We start from the raw sequence: 17,640 nt of genomic DNA, 5'->3' as shown, positions 1-17,640 counted from the left end.
GAAAACAGTTATGATTGTAGTCCATATGTAAAAAATACTCTGACTAATGGCACATTAGCTGTTGCAGAAGAGGTTAACTTGGAGACATAACAATAGAAACCATCCTAAATGAAACAGAAAAGGGCAGAAAGAAGTGGGAGAGCATCAGTGAGTTTGGGGACAATTTCAAGGGGTGAAAAAATACAAAGAGCCCCACAGAAGAAAAAGGAAAGGACTGAAAATATTTTAAGAAATAATGGCCAAAATGTTTCCTAATTTGACAGAAATTGTAAGTCCACACATTCAAGAAGCTCAGTGAGCCCCAAGTACAAGAAACATGAAGAAAATTACAGCAAAGCACAACCTAATGAACCTTCTTAAAACCGGTCCTGATCACTCGCTGGGGTCTGATCTGAACCACCTTTAAGAAAATTTGCAGGACAGTGTATGTAAAATGGTTCAATTAGATGACAGGTGGTCATGAGGTCTTCCCGAATTCAGTTTCCTCATCTGGTCCGGGGAACATTAGCTGAGGCAGCTCTCTCCCCTCCCCGCCTCCCCCAGGTTCCCCCAGACCACTCCTTTTGCCACTGTCCCAAGAGAAGCCTAAAGGAAACATTAAAATAATGGATACAGCTTCTCTGTGTATCGTGTTTTCCTCCTGCGGTGGCATATTATCTCTGGGCAGGAGCTTTGCGGGGAGGGCGGGGGGAGAGGGCTGAAAATCGAAAGGAAATTCTGAATTGCATGGACAGCTGTGTACTTTTCCATGTCTCGTTTTCCTGATCTGCAAACTGGGGATAGTGGGATGGAATAACACGGGGCTTGTGGGTGTAGGAATTAAGTGAGGGGGTACAGTGCAAAGTGCTTAGCGTAGTACCAGTGGTGTCTCTATTGCAGTTGCCCGGGCACCGAATCATTATTTTGAAAATTGATAAGTAAAAGTAAGGAATGAAAAAAAAAAAACAAGGAGTTGCTAGAGATGAAGTTTTTTTCAGGTGAAAAAGTAGTAGATTTAAGGAGCAGTCAGCCACTGTGACTCAGTGGTTGAGCATTGACCCATGAACCAAGAGGTCGTGATTCGATTCCTGGTCAGGGCACATGCCCAGGTTGTAGGCTCGATCCCCAGTTAGGGGGGTGTGCAGGAGGCAGTTGATCGATGTTTCTCTTTCATCGAATATTGTGGTTAAGGACAAGTTACGATTCTATCACTATAAAGCAATTTTCGGTAATTTTTCTACTCATGCCAAAGAATATTCTACGCTTACTTCTAATGAATATTTTCTTTTTAGTATTTTTTAATTTTTTTTGTTTTTCAATTACAGTTGGCATGCAATATTATATTAGTTTCAGGTGTACAACCTGAATGTCTAATAGTGATTAGATATTTATTCCTTTTAATGTATGTTTATAAAGGCTATTCATAGAACTCATTTCTCCAAAATAAGCTTAACCCAAAATCAGTAAAGATTTGGAAGATTCACCGTAGTTAAAATGAGGGTCACGAAGGGCACAAGCCCTGTCTCTCAGCCTTTGTAAAGAAATCCATTGATGCGGTGTGACTAGTAAGAACAATTTAGTGGCTCCCTCATTATTGTAAGCAGAAGGCCTCCTTGGAGGGCACACAAATAAAGTCAACAGATCACCACTGACCGCAGGCGCGGGGCCAGAGGTCAACTCCCAAGGGCTGTCCGAACCCTTCCTTCTTGTCCTGCTGTCCTGACTCTTGTCTGGGGGCTACTACCCGTTGGTACCAGTTTTTTACTGGGAGACAATTGGAGCGAGTGTGTTAGGTCTTGTTAACAGCATTCCACATTGTGTCTGCTCCGCAGGAGAGTTTTATTTTCGGCGTGGCTCTGTGGGGGATGGCTCCTCGTCCGCGGGTCAGGGAGTCCCCCGGCTCTGCAGACTGTGTGCTCTCTCGTCTGTTGCTGCGTATCCCAGATACGTCATCGTGGATTCTGGGAAGTGATGATTGCATCCTTGGAAAGAAACATGGGCGTCTTCTGATTAAGCTCATCTCTCCCCATAAACTGAAAATAGAGTAAAGACATTTCACCTTCCCGGCATTTACTGTCTTGGCTACTTTTAACTCCCAGTTCTGTAGCAGAATCCGGGTGACCCGATGATGCGCCCTCGGACTCGCTGAAGCCCGTAGGTCCGCTTCAGGAACCCCACGCGCCATGCTCCACCTCTGTCTTTCTTGGTCCTGCATGAGCTCAACCTTGATTTTCATGTCTACAGAACTAGTGTGTAAACAAGCAGACGGGGTGATCATTACCCACAGCAGAAGCGTCCATTGTAGCTTTGTTCAGATGAGCCCATAATGCACTGCCTTTGTGTTCTTCCTGGGTTTTCTCACCTCGCGGAGATTGAGACTTAACCGCCTCCTGCAGGATCCCGCCTTGGCACTGCAGCCTCAGGACCTGCAGCCGTAAAGTCTGGGCACCGTCCTGCCGAGTTAATTTACAGGCTGGGGCAGCGTCACTGTGGCTGCGTGGGATCATTCCTTTCTCTCTCTTCAACTATAAAATGCCGGTTCCTGTTCCCAAATCCATAGCCCCGCACCGACTACAGAGGCATCTTAAAATGCCCGCGTCAGCCCTGGTGAGGTTGAAACGGCCCCGGTGAGGTCGAGACAGCCCCGGTGAGGTTGAATCGGCCCCGGTGAGGTCGGGACGGCCCCGGTGAGGTCGGGACGGCCCCGGTGAGGTCGGGATGGCCCCGGTGAGGTCGGGACGGCCCCGGTGAGGTCGGGACGGCCCCGGTGAGGTTGAATCGGCCCCAGTGAGGTCGGGACGGCCCCGGTGAGGTTGAATCGGCCCCGGTGAGGTCGGGACGGCCCGGTGAGGTTGAAACAGCCCTGGTGAGGCCGAGACGGCCCCGGTGAGGTTGGGACTGCTCCAGTGAGGGTGGGACAGATAATGGGGACCAGTATAGACCGATGAACAGGGGTAGATGCAGAGACAGAGCAACATTGAACAGACTGTCAAACTACAGTGGGAAGCCTGGGGAGGGTTGGGGGGGGGGCGGGCGTTAAGAGATCAACCGAAGGACTTGTGTGCATGCATATGAGAATAACCAATGGACACAAGACACTAGGGGGTAGGGGCCGGGGGAATGTCAAGGGGGGGAAAAAAAAGGAGACATATGTAATACTCTTTGTAATACTTCAAGAAATAAAAATTATTTTAAAAAAAAATGCCTGAGTCAGAATGCGGTTGGACAGGAAACTGCCGTCACATACCTGGCACGTGGGTTGTACTCAGGAAAAGAATATGAGCGGTTCCCACTCGGTGTCCCTTGTGTTTGCTGTCCCGGTGCCAACGCAGTGAGCCCCGGTTTCTTCCTGTGATCTCCTGGGGTACGTGCACCCACTGTGGTAACCAGAGAAAAGCGTCACCCCTGCCAGGACCACAAGCTTCCGGAGGAGAAATAGCCATCGACATACCTGCAGTTTTAAAATACAGGAAGTTCCCACCTAAAAGCCGATTGAGCACTGAAACCTTATTCGTAGGTAATTGCTTGAAAACCTAAGCACATTTTCCCAAAGATGTGTTATAAATGGTACCCATATTCCAGGCAGGTCCCAGGAGCCCTTTTAGCCCATAATATATCTAAAGTACAGTCCCGTGCAGTGAGCAAGACAGGAGCTGGCCACCGTATGTCCCAGGGGTTTATGCACGTCCCGTCGCTCCCCTGGTCCAGGTGGTTAATGAGGCCTGCAGGTGCACAGACCCCTCCACCACCCAGCATACTCTCCTGCTGCTCACGGGGATGGGAGTGGGCAGGGTGGGGTCAGGCATCTGGGCCACATTGAGCCTGCGCTCCTCATGCTATAACATGCACACATTACTTGCAGACTTGCTGAAACTGCAGGTTCTGGTTCAGCAGGCCTGCGCAGCTCTGAGATTTGAATGTCCAGCAACTCCCAGAGACACCAGTGCTACTGATCCACAGACCGCAGTCTCTGTAGCAAGAGTCTATCGGCATCACAAGGCAGAAGAGGGTGGCGGACCGAGAAATCCGGGGTCACTGCAGAAAGGAAGCGGAGAGTGAGACAGTTCTATCAGAGAGGCCTTATCTGGCTCCTGTCTGGCTGAGCACTGTGCCCGGTGGGGAGGAGCAGACACACCCTGGAGGCATGGAGCGGTGTAGTGCAGCCTCCTTTCCCAGCGTTCTCTGGCCGGGCAGACGTACATTTGCCTGACACAGCACTCAGCCTCAGAAGAACCAGGCCAGCAGAATCCGGGCGCCCCTCCTTGGACGAGTGGGACGCAGCATTGCTTTTCAGGCCGCCTTTGTGTGGAGAGTGCATGTGAAAGCACAGCGGAGACACTGAAGTCGATAGGAGTGGGTCATGCAGGAGCCTCACCATCTAGATCAGCGGTCGCCAGTCGGTGGTCCGTGAGGTCCGAAAGGTTGTGACCACCGATCTAGATCCCAGACCAGTGTTCGGTGTGAGGACCACCAGGGGGAGTTGGGGGCCTTGCCCAGCACACCCAGGGCTTCCGATGCAGGTGGGCGGAGAGCGCCCTGTGGACTCTGATCTGGACACCGTGCCGCAAAGCAGCAAGGAGCGTGGCCTGGGTTAATCCCGTTTCCACCACTAACTGGCTGCGTCCCTGAGCGCATGCCTTTGTGCCTAAAACCCACTGTCCTCTTCAGTAACGTGGGGGGAGACGGACTGACGTTATCCCCGTAATGCACATGGGGATGACGGAGGCTATCACTATACCAGTGGTGGTGAACCTGTGACACGGGTGTCAGAGGTGACACGAGAACTCATTTTTTTGGTTGATTTTTCTTTGTTAAATGGCATTTAAATATATAAAATAGATATCAAAAATATAAGTCTTTGTTTTACTATGGTTGCAAATATAAAAAAATTTCTATATGTGACACGGCACCAGAGTTAAGTTAGGGTATTTCAAAATGCTGACACGCCGAGCTCAAAAGGTTCGCCGTCACTGCACTATAACCTCCAGCGGCGGTCACTAAAGGAGCCATTTGAGATCACAGGCATGGAATCAAATTTCCAGTTTTGCTTCTGACCACCTGGGTGGCCTCAGGCAAGTGATTTAACCTCTGCTGCCTCCCGTGTCACACGGACATAATAAAAGCGCCTTCTCATAGTGTCGGGAAGATAAGATATGTAAGGAACTCCGCGCAGTGCCTAGCACATAGTCAGTTCTCAGTAAGCATCCATTCTTGTTACTAAGGCAGGCACAGTGATGGCTTTCTGGAGAACAGCAGTTTGTACATTGTGCTCCCGGGGTTGTAGGCTTTACAAACATGGGTCTTGGGCGCCGTAATTGGAGGGGAAGAGGAGGCCATTGTCCCCTCCACCCACACCCACTGTCCCCTTCAACCAGAGGGGCTCATCTTTGTTGGGGCTCAGCATTACCAGTAAGATTTGATTTAGAAAAAACAAAGGTTTAAAAATCACTGTTTGGGAGCCACAGTCTACTATGGGGCCGGCCGTTGGGGAGAGCAAATGGTCTCAATTTTCAAAATTTTGACATTTGCCTTTTCTTTTTTTCTTTTTTTTTTAAAAACTGTATTTTATTGATTTTTTACAGAGAGGAAGGGAGAGGGATAGAGAGTTAGAAACATTGATGAGAGAGAAACATCGATCAGCTGCCTCCTGCACACCCCCCACTGGGGATGCACCCGCAACCAAGGTACATGCCCTTGACTAGAATCGAACCCGGGACCCTTGAGTCCGCAGGCCGACGCTCTATCCACTGAGCCAAACCAGTTCGGGCGACATTTGCCTTTTCTGTGTCATTTCTTTAAAGGTTGAAATAGCAGACGGCCAATATAAAGAGACAATGTATGGATATATGACTTGAGTTAGATAAAGCTGAATTGGATTGTCCGGTTCATTTACATCGTTAGCTGCACAGTGGTCACGTGGTGGCGTTTGCTGATGTGTCTGCTTGTGTTTTCCCCTCCAGATGAGCACCATGCCCGGACTGCCCACACGGCCCTGCTTCTACGACATCGATCTCGATACAGAAACAGAGCAAGTTCAAGGCTTGTTCTAAGTGAACAAGACTCTACTCTCACAGGACCCAATTCAGGTAGGCTGTTCTGCTTTCTACTTTTTCTTTTTCCAAATCTTTTTCAGTTTTAGTTTTGTTTTGTTCTTTTAATATTCTTGACAAAAATGGTCTGATAAGTAATTTTCTGACTTGGTTACTGCGAATTCCTTCCTAATAACAGCCCAGGACTTGAGAGTCACTGTGGGGTGTGGCTATGCAGTGAGATGGTCAGAACCTAGGTCCTTGGTGAAAGTCAGATCATATCCTCTGTGAATACGGATTTGGTGAAGGCAGCTCTTTCCATAGCAATGGAACTCTGTACACTCATTCTTTATCCAGAATTAAAACTAATATCTGCTGTCATTTTCAAGGGCCACATATCTCTTGGTTACAGAGTTAGAATCCCGTGATAGAAGAATCTTGGTGTCTTCGTTGGCTAGGGCTGCCATAACAGAGCATGACAGCGGGGTGGCTTAAGCAACAGAAATTTAACCCTTCCTAGTTATGGAGGCCAGAAGTCCGGGACCAGGTGTCGGCTGGGCCATGCACCCTCTGACACTGGGCCGTGCACCCTCTGACACTGGGCCATGGACCCTCTGACACTGGGCCGTGCACCCTCTGACACTGGGCCGTGCACCCTCTGACACTGGGCCGTGCACCCTCTAACACTGGGCCATGGACCTTCTAACACTGGGCCGTGCACCCTCTAACACTGGGCCATGGACCTTCTAACACTGGGCCGTGCACCCTCTGACACTGGGCTGTGCACCCTCTGACACTGGTGGGGTCCTTCCTGGCCTCTGCCCAGTCTCTGCCTCCACGGCCACATAGCTTTCTCCCTGCGTGTCTGTCTCCACGTGGCTTTCTCTTCTGATCAGGACATCAGTCATGCTGAATTAGGCCCCCCGATTATTGACCTCATTTTAATTACATCTGCAAAGACCCTGTTTCCAGATAAGGTCACGGTTATAGGCACTGGGGGTCAGGGCCTCAGTACCTCTTTTTGGGGACATCATTCGACCTGTAATACCCAACTGTGGCTCAACAGGGCGATTGCACTCTTGCCACTGGAAAGACGCATGGAGATGGGACAGCTCATTCAGAGTGGCCTGAGTCTCGGGGAGGACTCGGCAGCAGAAATTAGACACTGTGATGGCTCGCTGGCCACAGTCCAGGGGGTTGAGCTTAACTTGGAGCCACGTGGGCAGCCACAGCTGGGGCCCCTTTATCTGCCCCTCAGTCCTGCAGCCACACCTGCTGGCTTCTCTCCTCGCTTCCCATCAGGAAGAAAAATGACCACCCTCCCAACCCTCCTCCCTGGAAAACTCCCAGTCAGGAGTTTTAAAGGCTCAGAGCTGCTTTTCCTCATCCCATATATCAAATGTGTCCTCACCATATTCTCAAGGCGCATCCCTTCCCCCAACACACCCTCAGTTCATCCTCCCCACTCACACCGTTCCTGTTCCTCAACCCCGTGCGCGCCCCTCCCAGTGCCAGCGGGTGCTGGGCCGTCCAGGTGAGCGGGCTTGACCTGCAGACCCTTCCTTCCGACTGTCGGGGAGACGGGGCCCCCCGCCAGGCACGCAGGGGCCTCACTTTCCCTCGTTTCACTGCCAGTAGGCAACATGGGGGAGTTAAGTCCTTGTCACTAACACACCAAAGCCTGGGCCATGAAGAGAAAGGTACATTAACACAGGGTGTGGAGTTGCTTGGCCTGGGTTGTGTGTGGTGTTTCGTGGTGTCTGTGTGTTTCTTGCTGAGGAGTGGGAGCTGTATTTAGGTTTTTTGTTTTGTTTTGGTTTTTTTGTTTTTTTTAATATATTTTATTGATTTTTTACAGAGAGGAAGGGAGAGGGATAGAGAATTAGAAACATTGATGAGAGAGAAACATCGATCAGCTGCCTCCTGCACACCTCCTACTGGGGATGTGCCCGCAACCAAGGTACATGCCCTTGACCGGAATTGAACCTGGGCCCCTTCAGTCCGCAGGTTGATGCTCTATCCACTGAGCCAAACCGGTTAGCGCTGTATTTAGTTTTAACCACAACCACATTCCATATCTTTGTCATTTCTGAAAAAGAAAACTCCAGAAAATGAACTAAGGGACTTTTTTTTTTTTTTTTTTTTTTTTTTTTTTTTTTTTAAGCAAAAAGGCCTATAACCTTGAGTTTTGATAACAGTGTTATTTTGGTCGTTTGGTATGAGTGTGTGTGTGTGTGTGTGTGTGTGTGTGTGTGTGTGAGAGAATGTCTCGGCTTTCCCAGCCGGGCCTTGGGAAACTAACATGATCATTTCTCTTAAACTGAAAATTGACCCCTGTCCTGCCTAATCTCCCTTTCCATGTCAAGAGCCCATTATGCTACATCTCTGCCCTTTGTCATTTTTCTCCAGAACAAGTGTGTACACTCTTTGCATCTCTCTTGGATAGTAGTTATTCAGCCTGTTGGTCCATTTTCATTTTTCTCCCCAAGTAGGTTGTATAAACCCAATTATACCTTAATTATTGCATATTTAAGGCCCGTGTAATGCCAAGGGACGGGGCCGTAGTTTTGCTGTCACCTACACTTAAATGTTTATGTGCCTGTTTCCTGACACATACTCTTCTGGGTTTTAATCTAGAGATTGAGCAGGGCTGGAGTCAGGGCTCTGGCCTGTGGTGATTGCCTCCACATGCCAGGCACTGTGCGCAGCACTCGCACAGGTGGTCACAGCACTCCTCGGAGGCAGGTGCTGTCCCAAGAGATCAGATCCTTCCTCTGGTCACTGGGGCGGGGGGCGGGGGGTGTAAATGAGACATGCGCCGATCCACAGGGCTGCAACACTGTCTTTCCAGGGCTCAAGTGCTTAGTCTGCCCTCATCACTTTGCCATCCCCTGTCCCGTGTGATGCTGCCATCAACCCAGTGAGATGGTAGCATCTTCATTCCAGAGCTGTGAAAACTCTGGCCCAGAGAGGTCAACCACTTGCTCAAGTTGCACAGCTAATAGGTACGAAAGCAAAGACTCAACCCAGATCGGCTTACTCTCAGTCTCACCCCATTCTTTATGCCCCAAACCAAAGGACGTCCTTTTCGTTTCGGTCACGGGGTCAAAGAACTTCAGCCCTTCCTGGAAGATGATAGCCAGCTATTGGGACACACCTGTAATTTTGGGATAACCAGGTGATCTTTTTTAATAACAAAAGATAATTATTTGGGTATGAAAAGCTATGGCTTTGTCAAAATTCTTTGTAGTCCAAATAGAATAGAGCTATCTCTTGCTTAACTCTCTCATGAATGGCACTTTCCCACTCTCTTAGCCAAGGCGCTCTCTTCTTTGTGAACTGCCAAAACCTGGTCTAGGCCTGGTGGGCAGCGGTTCAAAACCCATCACTTGACCTCGCTGGAACAATTGAAAGTGGATCCGGTGTCGTAAGATAAAACCACCGTACAAAGCAAACATTCCTTCCCAGGGACTCCTCGGCTCAATGGTCCCGCAAACGTTCTTTCTGTTTCCTGTGGCCTCTCACATACGGCCCTCGGGGACCACTTCTGACGGTCAGAGGTCTGTGGCCGTTAAAAATGCACAAAATCAAAATGTTCCAGCTTGGATGACGGTCAACTTGGACAGATTTGGGCATCGGAAGAGGAAATGGCCTGTCGGTGGCTTGACTCACACGGTGGTCAGACTCCCCATAGTTCTCCACACTCTGCGGGACGTGAGGCAGGCGCGTCCCCCCTGGAAGAAGACCGCACTGGGCCGGTGACAACTTCCTTCCCTTCCGCTTCCGCTTCCTCTCCGTCCTGCTTACCTCACCCTCTAGGAAACTGTGTGACTTGGTAGGAATGGGACACGCCAGGAAATGCCCAGAACCTGAGCCCTTGCTCCTGCTCCCAAGGCCTCCCTGTAGTGCAGTCACTGTGGTGGCCGTCGGGGCATGAGTCACTCTTCTGGATGTCACCAGATAGCACTAATTAAAATCAGTTGCTTGTCCCAGTGAAACCGATCCTGCGACTCCACTGCTCAGCCTTTTGTTTGAAGACGGTTGGATTTAGGGAGGGTGGTTCTTGCCCCCGCTGTGGGTTGCTCGTTCTGAACCTTCATCGTATTTCTGAGCCTTGGCAGGACTCAGAGGAACACAGAACACCCTGGCAGGTCTCCTGAAGAAGCCGAGGCTCTGCTTTGTTCTGATATGCAAAGTTGTGTTTAGTGCGGGATCAGATGGACTCTGGTCCTGCTATAATGGTGGCTACTTACCCGAGAATTGTTTTTCTTGAATTGCACATGCGAAAACGAGTATAACACCAGCTCGTTTTTTCCCTAACCTGCCTTCGGAGCAGAAATTCCCAATGAAATGTAATAGCCATCAGTTCACCTTGAATATGGTTGTTGCCTGTAGCCCTTCTGGGAACATGGTCTTCTGTCCCCAAGTTGCAAACCTCAGGGTTTCGGGGTTCCTTGGGGGACACCTGGACTCTGTGGTTTTGGTCTTGAAACTCTTATCTTTTCAAGGAGCAGCTCAAGAATGATGCCCACCATTGTGCTTCAAGGCCAAGGTCCTCATCCACCACCCACCCGTCCTTGCAGTAGAGCCTGCCCCTCTTTCTCCATTTCCAGACAAGGGCCAGCATAGGCAGGGAGCCCAAGTGGCTTAAACAAAAGATGGTGATAATTAAATCTACAGATGACATCATTCGAACGTCATTGACATCTAAAAGATAGTGATGACTAAATCCTTCCTAACTGAGGTGGAATGTTTTGAAGCTTAGCAGTTGTGAAATTATTAATTCCCTTTTAAAGAAAGTTTTTCTGGACACTTTTTAGGGGTTGGGGGAGAAACAAATCATCTTATATTTTCTTTAAAAACATAAGGAAAGGAAAATAATAAATATTTCAGCAAACTCGGGAAACAGAATTTTTCTAGTAACTAAATCTATACATGGTTAGCTCATCAAAAATAGAAGAAATTATTTGTCAACAAAAAAATCAGAGCCCTGGCTGGCGTCGTTCAATGGTTAGAGTGTTGGCCCGAGCATTGAAGGGTTGAGGGTTCAATTTCCAGTCAAGGGCACATATCTGGATCGCAGGTTCCATCCCAGGTTGGGACATGAAAGGGAATCAATTGATGTGTCTCACATCAATGTTTCTTCTCTCTCTCTCTCTCTCTCTCTCTCTCTCTCTCTCTCTTTCTCTGTCTGTATCTCTTCCTTCCCCTCCCTCCTTCCCTTCCTCCCTTCCATTCTCTCTAAAAATCAATGGAAAAATATCCTCAGATGAGGAATCAGAAAGAGTTTCATTATGGCTTTAGTAATAATCTGCTTGGTTAAGAAAAATTAGAACTTGTAAGGTAGGGGGAAAGTTTTAACAAATGCTATAAACTTGAAATTCTTTCCACTGCAAAAGACATTTTTACCAGAATTCAACGTAGTTAATCAGCACCCAGTGCCGCCATGCAGCTTCACTAATAAGAGAAATAAGTAGACTAAACCCTCCTCAGCTCAAAAGCAAATCTCAAAAGAACCTCATGATGTAAATGATTCTAAATTGTTCACTTTTCAGGCTTAAAAAAATAGTCAAAATATTTGACTATTTCTAGAGGCTAAAAGTCCGAAGTCAGAATTAGTAGGCCCAAATCAAGGTGGGGTGAGGCCACACTGCCTCGACTCTCTGGAATCATCCCTTCCTCTTCCTCTTCTGTGCGTCTGGGCACTATCAGATTTCTTATTATTCCCGTACCACGACAAAATGTCTGATACATTCCATCTTCCAGAATATTTACCCACTAAATAAACTCCTAAAATTGTTGTTCTCCCGCTGAATAAACAATATACTGATTCGTTTTCAGATTCTCACCTTGACTATTACATCTGATTTTTAAAAATCTACAATCAGACTCTATATACTTCTGCCAACCCTCCGAGTTTTCTTAAAATGTGAAACCATAGACTCTGAGCCATTTTAAACACAAATCCATGGGGCACAGAGGTTACATGCGGATCAGCTGCACACACACACACACACACACACCCTGCCCCCAGAGATGGAAGGCCTTGTTCCAGCCTGGCCTGCCTCAGGGCATCTCCATCTCCCACGCCCACCCTCCTTCCCTCTTTCCTCCCCAAGAGTCTCTGAGCTGAGCCTTAGCAAAGGGAGGCCGGCCTCCTCTGAGCAGAGGATGAGGTCTGCACCAGACAGACCTCCCTCCCAAACATCCCCAATATTCCCTTCTTCGTGTTTCTTATGCTGGCAGTGTTTCTGCTTTATTCACTCCCTGACTGGAATCAGACATTAGAGGAGTATTTGCAGTTCATAGTCTTCTGTCTTCATCACCATCTTGTGTTCTCTCTGGCTCCCACCCCCTCCCTCATGTGCGGGAGGCCCACTTGCTGTATTCCAGCCGCGTTTGAACTCCTGGCCGGGTAGATAAATGCTTGCATTTACATTTCTTCTGGAGTAGTGAACGCATTTTTTTTTTTCTGGAACTTAGGTGTTTTCTTTGTTTGTTTTTAAATATAGTTTAATCGCTTCTCTTTCTAAAAGACTGCAGGGTTAAACAGTGGCAGAAAGTCTTCATACCCTTTGAGGGAATGCCGCAGAGCTCTAACAACAATAAGTTCTGGTCTGCTCATGTCCTTCTCATCCTAAGTGCGGTTTTCGGAGCTTGCTCCCCGAGCCTGCTGTAGAAGGGAGACTGACATCAAAGGCGACAGGGGTCTCAGTCTCATCCTGAACGTTCTCACTGGCCAGGACCCTGGGCCTGCAGACCCCAAGTGTAGGAGTCGTGGGGCTCCCGCCACGGCCCCCAAGTGAATCTGTTAGGACGTTTAGAAACTGCCTGCAGTGTCCCCGGACGCGGTCACAGAGGTGCAGAACCGACTCACTGCTCATCAGTAAAAATGTCGCCACAGTGATATGGGCCTCCTCCTGTGAATAGCCTCGCCCACCTGCCCTTGAACTCTCTTCTGTCTCCAGCTTTAGAGCTATCAGACAGTAACAGTGTCCCACCAGGAGAAGGCTGTTCTTGAACCACTGAGACTTTTTTTTTCTGTTTTTCAGGTTCCTGAAGCTCAAACTACTCCTTGCCTTTTGGCCGCGGTTGGAGGAGAGAATGAATTTGAAATAGGCTTGTTACGCAACGCGGGAGAAGTGGTAGAATAGGCCAAAGATTTCTCCTTCCCGGGGCATCCGTCTGCAGCCGAGCGCAGTGATCAGTGAGAGGACCTCCACCACGTTGAAAAGAAACTAATTTATTTTCTGTTTCGGCAGCGTTTACATTATCTCCCACTGCTTACACTTGAGGGTGTTTATTGTCTGGGGACAGAGCGATTAAGAGAGTGTGAAATAAAAGGTAACGTTTTCTCACTCTGGAGTTTGCTGTCTTGTCTTTGAACTGGAAAGAAATGCGTTTTGTCTTTGGAAAACCGGGTAGATAACCCGGGCCAGTTTTCAGCGCCAGATAAAGCTCTGCTCTCTAGAGGTGGCTATTCCTGGGGGGCTGTTACCTGACACCAGTTTCCTGGAAAATTGTGAATGCCACCAGCGCTTCACAAACATAACAAGAAAAAAAAAACAACAGGGAGAAATATCTGGTCCGTTGTGAAATCTTCCTGCTGTCGGAGAGTTGTAACGTCCTTGGGAACAAAGTGCGCTTCGTAGCCAGCACTGGTTTTCGGTGCCACTGAGGGTCACATCACTTACCTAAAAACTAACGGGTTTACGCTCTTCTCTTCCACCAATAAGTGAGTCTCAATGGCCGTTAAGCTTTCGAAGGCCCACAGGGCAAAGAAAGTTCCTCCTAAAAGTTAGGTGTTGGCCGACGTTTTTCCATTTGTCCAGCTCTTCACCCGCAGTAAAGAATGTTCTATGGCCTTTTCCCCTCTCGGAGTTCCTGGCCCTCCTTTGTTCCCATTTTTCCCTACAATAATACGAAATTATATAAAAGTTTAGACAAAACCAGGGATTCAGGCGCAAACAAGACGTGATTGTGCTCTGGCAGTGTGAGTACCAGTCCCCATGAATATCCCCAGGGCCCCCGGCACATCCTGCAGGAGACCGCGCCACGGGCTCTTTCCTGGGTGTTCGTGCTGTGCCCTTCGCCGACCCTGCTCGTTAGTTGCTCTGCCCATAATGTGTCTTTATGCACAATTTAGTTTGTTCCAAAACACTGGAGACTAACTAAAAAGCCTCCCCATGGGAAGACTGTCCCACGAATGATTTCACTGGGTGTTTCTGAAGTGTCCCCCCCACCCCCTCCCCACCTTATCTTTGGGAGTATACCTCTCCAAAGAGACAGGAAACTAGTATTTTTTATGTAACCATTTGAGGATTGTAAGGTTCTCGGTAAATGTGTGCACTCTACGATGCACTCAGTAAGCAGTCTTTCTCGTGAATTGATTTTGTTTAAGCAGTTGCCTTCTGCTATCGAGTTTTTGTTATTTTCCTCTACCATTTAAAGTTTCCTTTACTATTTTTGAAATGCTTCAGGGGGGAGAAAAGGATTTCAGAAATCTATACTCCGAGGGACTATAGATTTAGACCAGGGACTTCTTTAGGCAGCTTTCACCAGGCAGCTCACCGAGTCACCAAAAAGGGAAAAATCAAAAGCATCCTGAACACAGATGCGGAAGTTTGAACGCTCACGTTGAAGGACTTCTAACCCAGGTGTTGCTGGGAACTCTTTCCCATCAGGGGGCTCGTCTCACGTCTCGAGATGTCAGAGCTGGTGTGTGATTGGCGCGTCTTCCTCATTCGCTCACCTACTCGAATACACCTGCTGAGTGAGAAGCAGTCGCCACTGGCAGGGCAGGTCTTTGACAGGTTGGTTAGCGGGCTTAGCAACTCGTGAAGACTTGAGGCATCCACAGGCTGGCAGTGTTACTTTAAGGAAGAGTTAGTTATCTACTCACTCCCGAGGCCAAGGCAGGAGAAAGAAAAGCTCACCTGGCCTTTGGCAGGGTGGGTTCGGGTTAGAAACCTCAGGATGGGCGTGTCCTGGTTCCTCTCGGCTCTAGAACTGACATGTAAGAAACCACTCACAGATCAGAAGTGACCGGCCAAGGCTCACAGACCTGTGGTCTCGCTGCCTCTCTGCTCCCGGGCCTGCAGTAGCAACACCTACAGAGGTCGAGGCCAGACCAGGACCCTCTGAACCTCCCAGAGGAACGCCCTGTCGGGACTCCCTGACAAGGAGACTCAGGTAAGACGCAGCAAGGCAATCAGTCGATCCGTTCGTTAAAGTTCTGTTCATTCCTCTATTGCCAGGGTTATTTCGTTCGTTTTAATTAGAATGTACTGACTCGATTAAAGCAATCCATGAGTAGTCTTCACGATGGATATTTGAAGAGCATCTGGTCTGACATTAAACCAGGGTTTGGTTCTTTTTTTTTATTATTGATTTCAAAAAAGAAGAGAGAGGGAGAGAGAGATAGAAACATCATGAGAGTCATTGATAGGCTGCTTCCTGCACACCCCCTACTGGGGATCGAACCTGCCACTCAAGCATGTGCCCTGACCAGGAATCGAACCATGAGCTCCTGGTTCATAGGTTGTTGCTCGACCACTGAGCCACGCTAGCGGGGCTGCCATCCCAGCATCTTGTCAGATAATCCAGGATGGGTGAGTGCCTGCCCAGGCAAGGCTCACACTGGACCCAGTGCATGAAGGATGAGAATCAAGGCTGGGGGAGGGGTGCCGGTGAAATGATCCCAGAAGCCATTGCGAGGATCCTGGAGGGTGGGGCTGGGCTGGCAAGATCTGCCGCAGACAGCACAAGGCTGGCCCTGGGGGAGTGGCTTTCCACCCATCTGCCAGGGAAGTTTACATTCGTGTTTTGAGTTCGTTTTTATAAAATCACACTCCGTGGTAAGGCTACCCTTCCCTTTAGCTCTCTAGGTTTGTATGTTAGTTTCCTGAAATGCTTTAAAGAGACCAACATTCAGATACTTTGTCAATCATTTCATCCCACGATTAGAATGAGACTAAAGGCAGGTTTGTTCTGAAAACAGCCCTTGCCCCTCCGTGTTGGCGAGACAGAGCTCGGAGGAGAGGGACGCAATTGCCCAGACTGAGTTTGAGGTTAGAGTGTTTATGTAACAAATCAGCTCAACTTAAACATTTCTCGTGGTGTGGTCAGGGCCGCAAGCTTGCCTGGCCCTCCACCCGGGATGTCATCGGTTCATCAGCCCTGTGTGGGCAGCTCGGTGGATGTGCAAGGACCCTGCTAGCTCCCAGCCAGTTAACGCGTTCAATCATACATCATGTCGCTTACGTCTTTTACAATGAGGACGGCTAAGGCCATTTTTCAAAACAATCAGACCGGTTACATTTGTGTGTGCTGATGAGCAGCCCCCGATAATGAATGCTCATTTGGCAAAGTCTTACAATTAGGGAATTTTTCTTTCCCGGATAATTACATGAGCCCTGATCATTTGCCTCCAAGTCGGCCTCCTGATTACCACCCCCGCTTGATAGAGACGCTGTGCACCAGACAGACAGACAGACGGCTGAGGCGGACACCCTGAAGGACGGGGAAGGCTCTCCTGGGTCCAGAACAAGCCAACTATAGAAGGGATGCTCTCCAACTCCATCATGGAGTCGGGAGCCAAAGGACATTGCAGGGCCAGAGGGAAAAAATGCTGAACAACTCCCCCCTCCTCCCCAGGCATCTCACACCGTGGCCTCATTACTGAGTCTTAAATGTGAATTTCCAGAATGTCAGACACCCCCAAACTCAAATGTGAGCACAGAGAGGCATCCCAAAGCCAAATGTAAATTACGTTTAAATTATTCATGCCACCTCGCTCGCCATTAGAGCAGATAATTGAACTAACTGTAAATACATCTAAACAGAAGTGCCAGAATCAGAAACATCCACAACAAACTACAGATGAACAGAAAAATCCACTTAAGTGCTAAGTAATGAGGGAGGCGGGGAGCGAGGAAGGCGGGAGGCCGTGCTTCTGCTGTGATGAGCCAGCTGAGACTGGACTGGGAACAGCCAGGAGATGGGAGCTGCCAGAGCCGCGGGTGGGGCTTGGCCGAGAGAGCAGGGGCCTAAGCTTGTGCCGGAAAAGGGGAAAAGACAGATCTGGGGTGGTTTCTGGTTGCTGACAACTCTGAAGTCAACCAGGCAAAAGTGACTGATGGCGCCCTGGCCAGCACGAAAAGGAGAAAGTAGCACACAGTCTGTGAGATGTTTGGGGTCCTCCTGCACCCGAGACAGTGCATGAAAACACCATTCCACCTGCAGCGTGTCACCACAGGACGCCCTGCGCAGGGAGCTGGGAGTAAAAATGTTTTTAGAAGCAACACTCTCCTCTGGCGAGTGGCCTCTGGGAGCAAGAATATACTAACTGGTAAATGGTCGGGGAATCTCCTATTTCAATAAAAATCAGAGAGTTCAAAGCAGCTGGTTAGAACGCAACAGGTTTTCAGGGTAAAAGCATGGGATGTAGCCCCTCCCAGGTGACCCCCATTCCCCACCAGGTGTTCCAATTCAAATACAGGAAGATACCTGACAAAGAGAAACTCCTTCAAGCCCTCATGAAGTCGGCAGGCAACCTGAGGATGAAAGTCCCACATTAGCGGGCGATATTGATTGCTCCTAAAGGGCAAATCAAGCACGGAAAGTTCAGGTC

General features: G+C 48.9%; 1 protein-coding gene across 1 annotated transcript in view; it reads left to right on the top strand.

The window, feature by feature from the left end:
* The window catches only part of LOC102440847 (monofunctional C1-tetrahydrofolate synthase, mitochondrial), a 64,708-nt gene extending 51,341 nt beyond the window's left edge, over positions 1-13,367 (top strand). The window contains exons 7-8 of the mRNA XM_006102213.3: positions 5,940-6,065; positions 13,061-13,367. Of these exons, the coding sequence (XP_006102275.2) occupies positions 5,940-6,029 (90 nt within the window). The 3' untranslated portion in view covers positions 6,030-6,065; positions 13,061-13,367. The remainder of the gene's footprint in view (positions 1-5,939; positions 6,066-13,060) is intronic.
* Positions 13,368-17,640: the final 4,273 nt, after the last annotated feature.

Source organism: Myotis lucifugus, unplaced genomic scaffold (genome assembly GCF_000147115.1).
Source record: "Myotis lucifugus unplaced genomic scaffold, Myoluc2.0 scaffold_405, whole genome shotgun sequence".
NCBI classification, from domain to species: domain Eukaryota; kingdom Metazoa; phylum Chordata; class Mammalia; order Chiroptera; family Vespertilionidae; genus Myotis; species Myotis lucifugus.
Note: the sequence above shows the minus strand (reverse complement) of the source record. Positions and strands in the feature narration are given on the sequence as shown.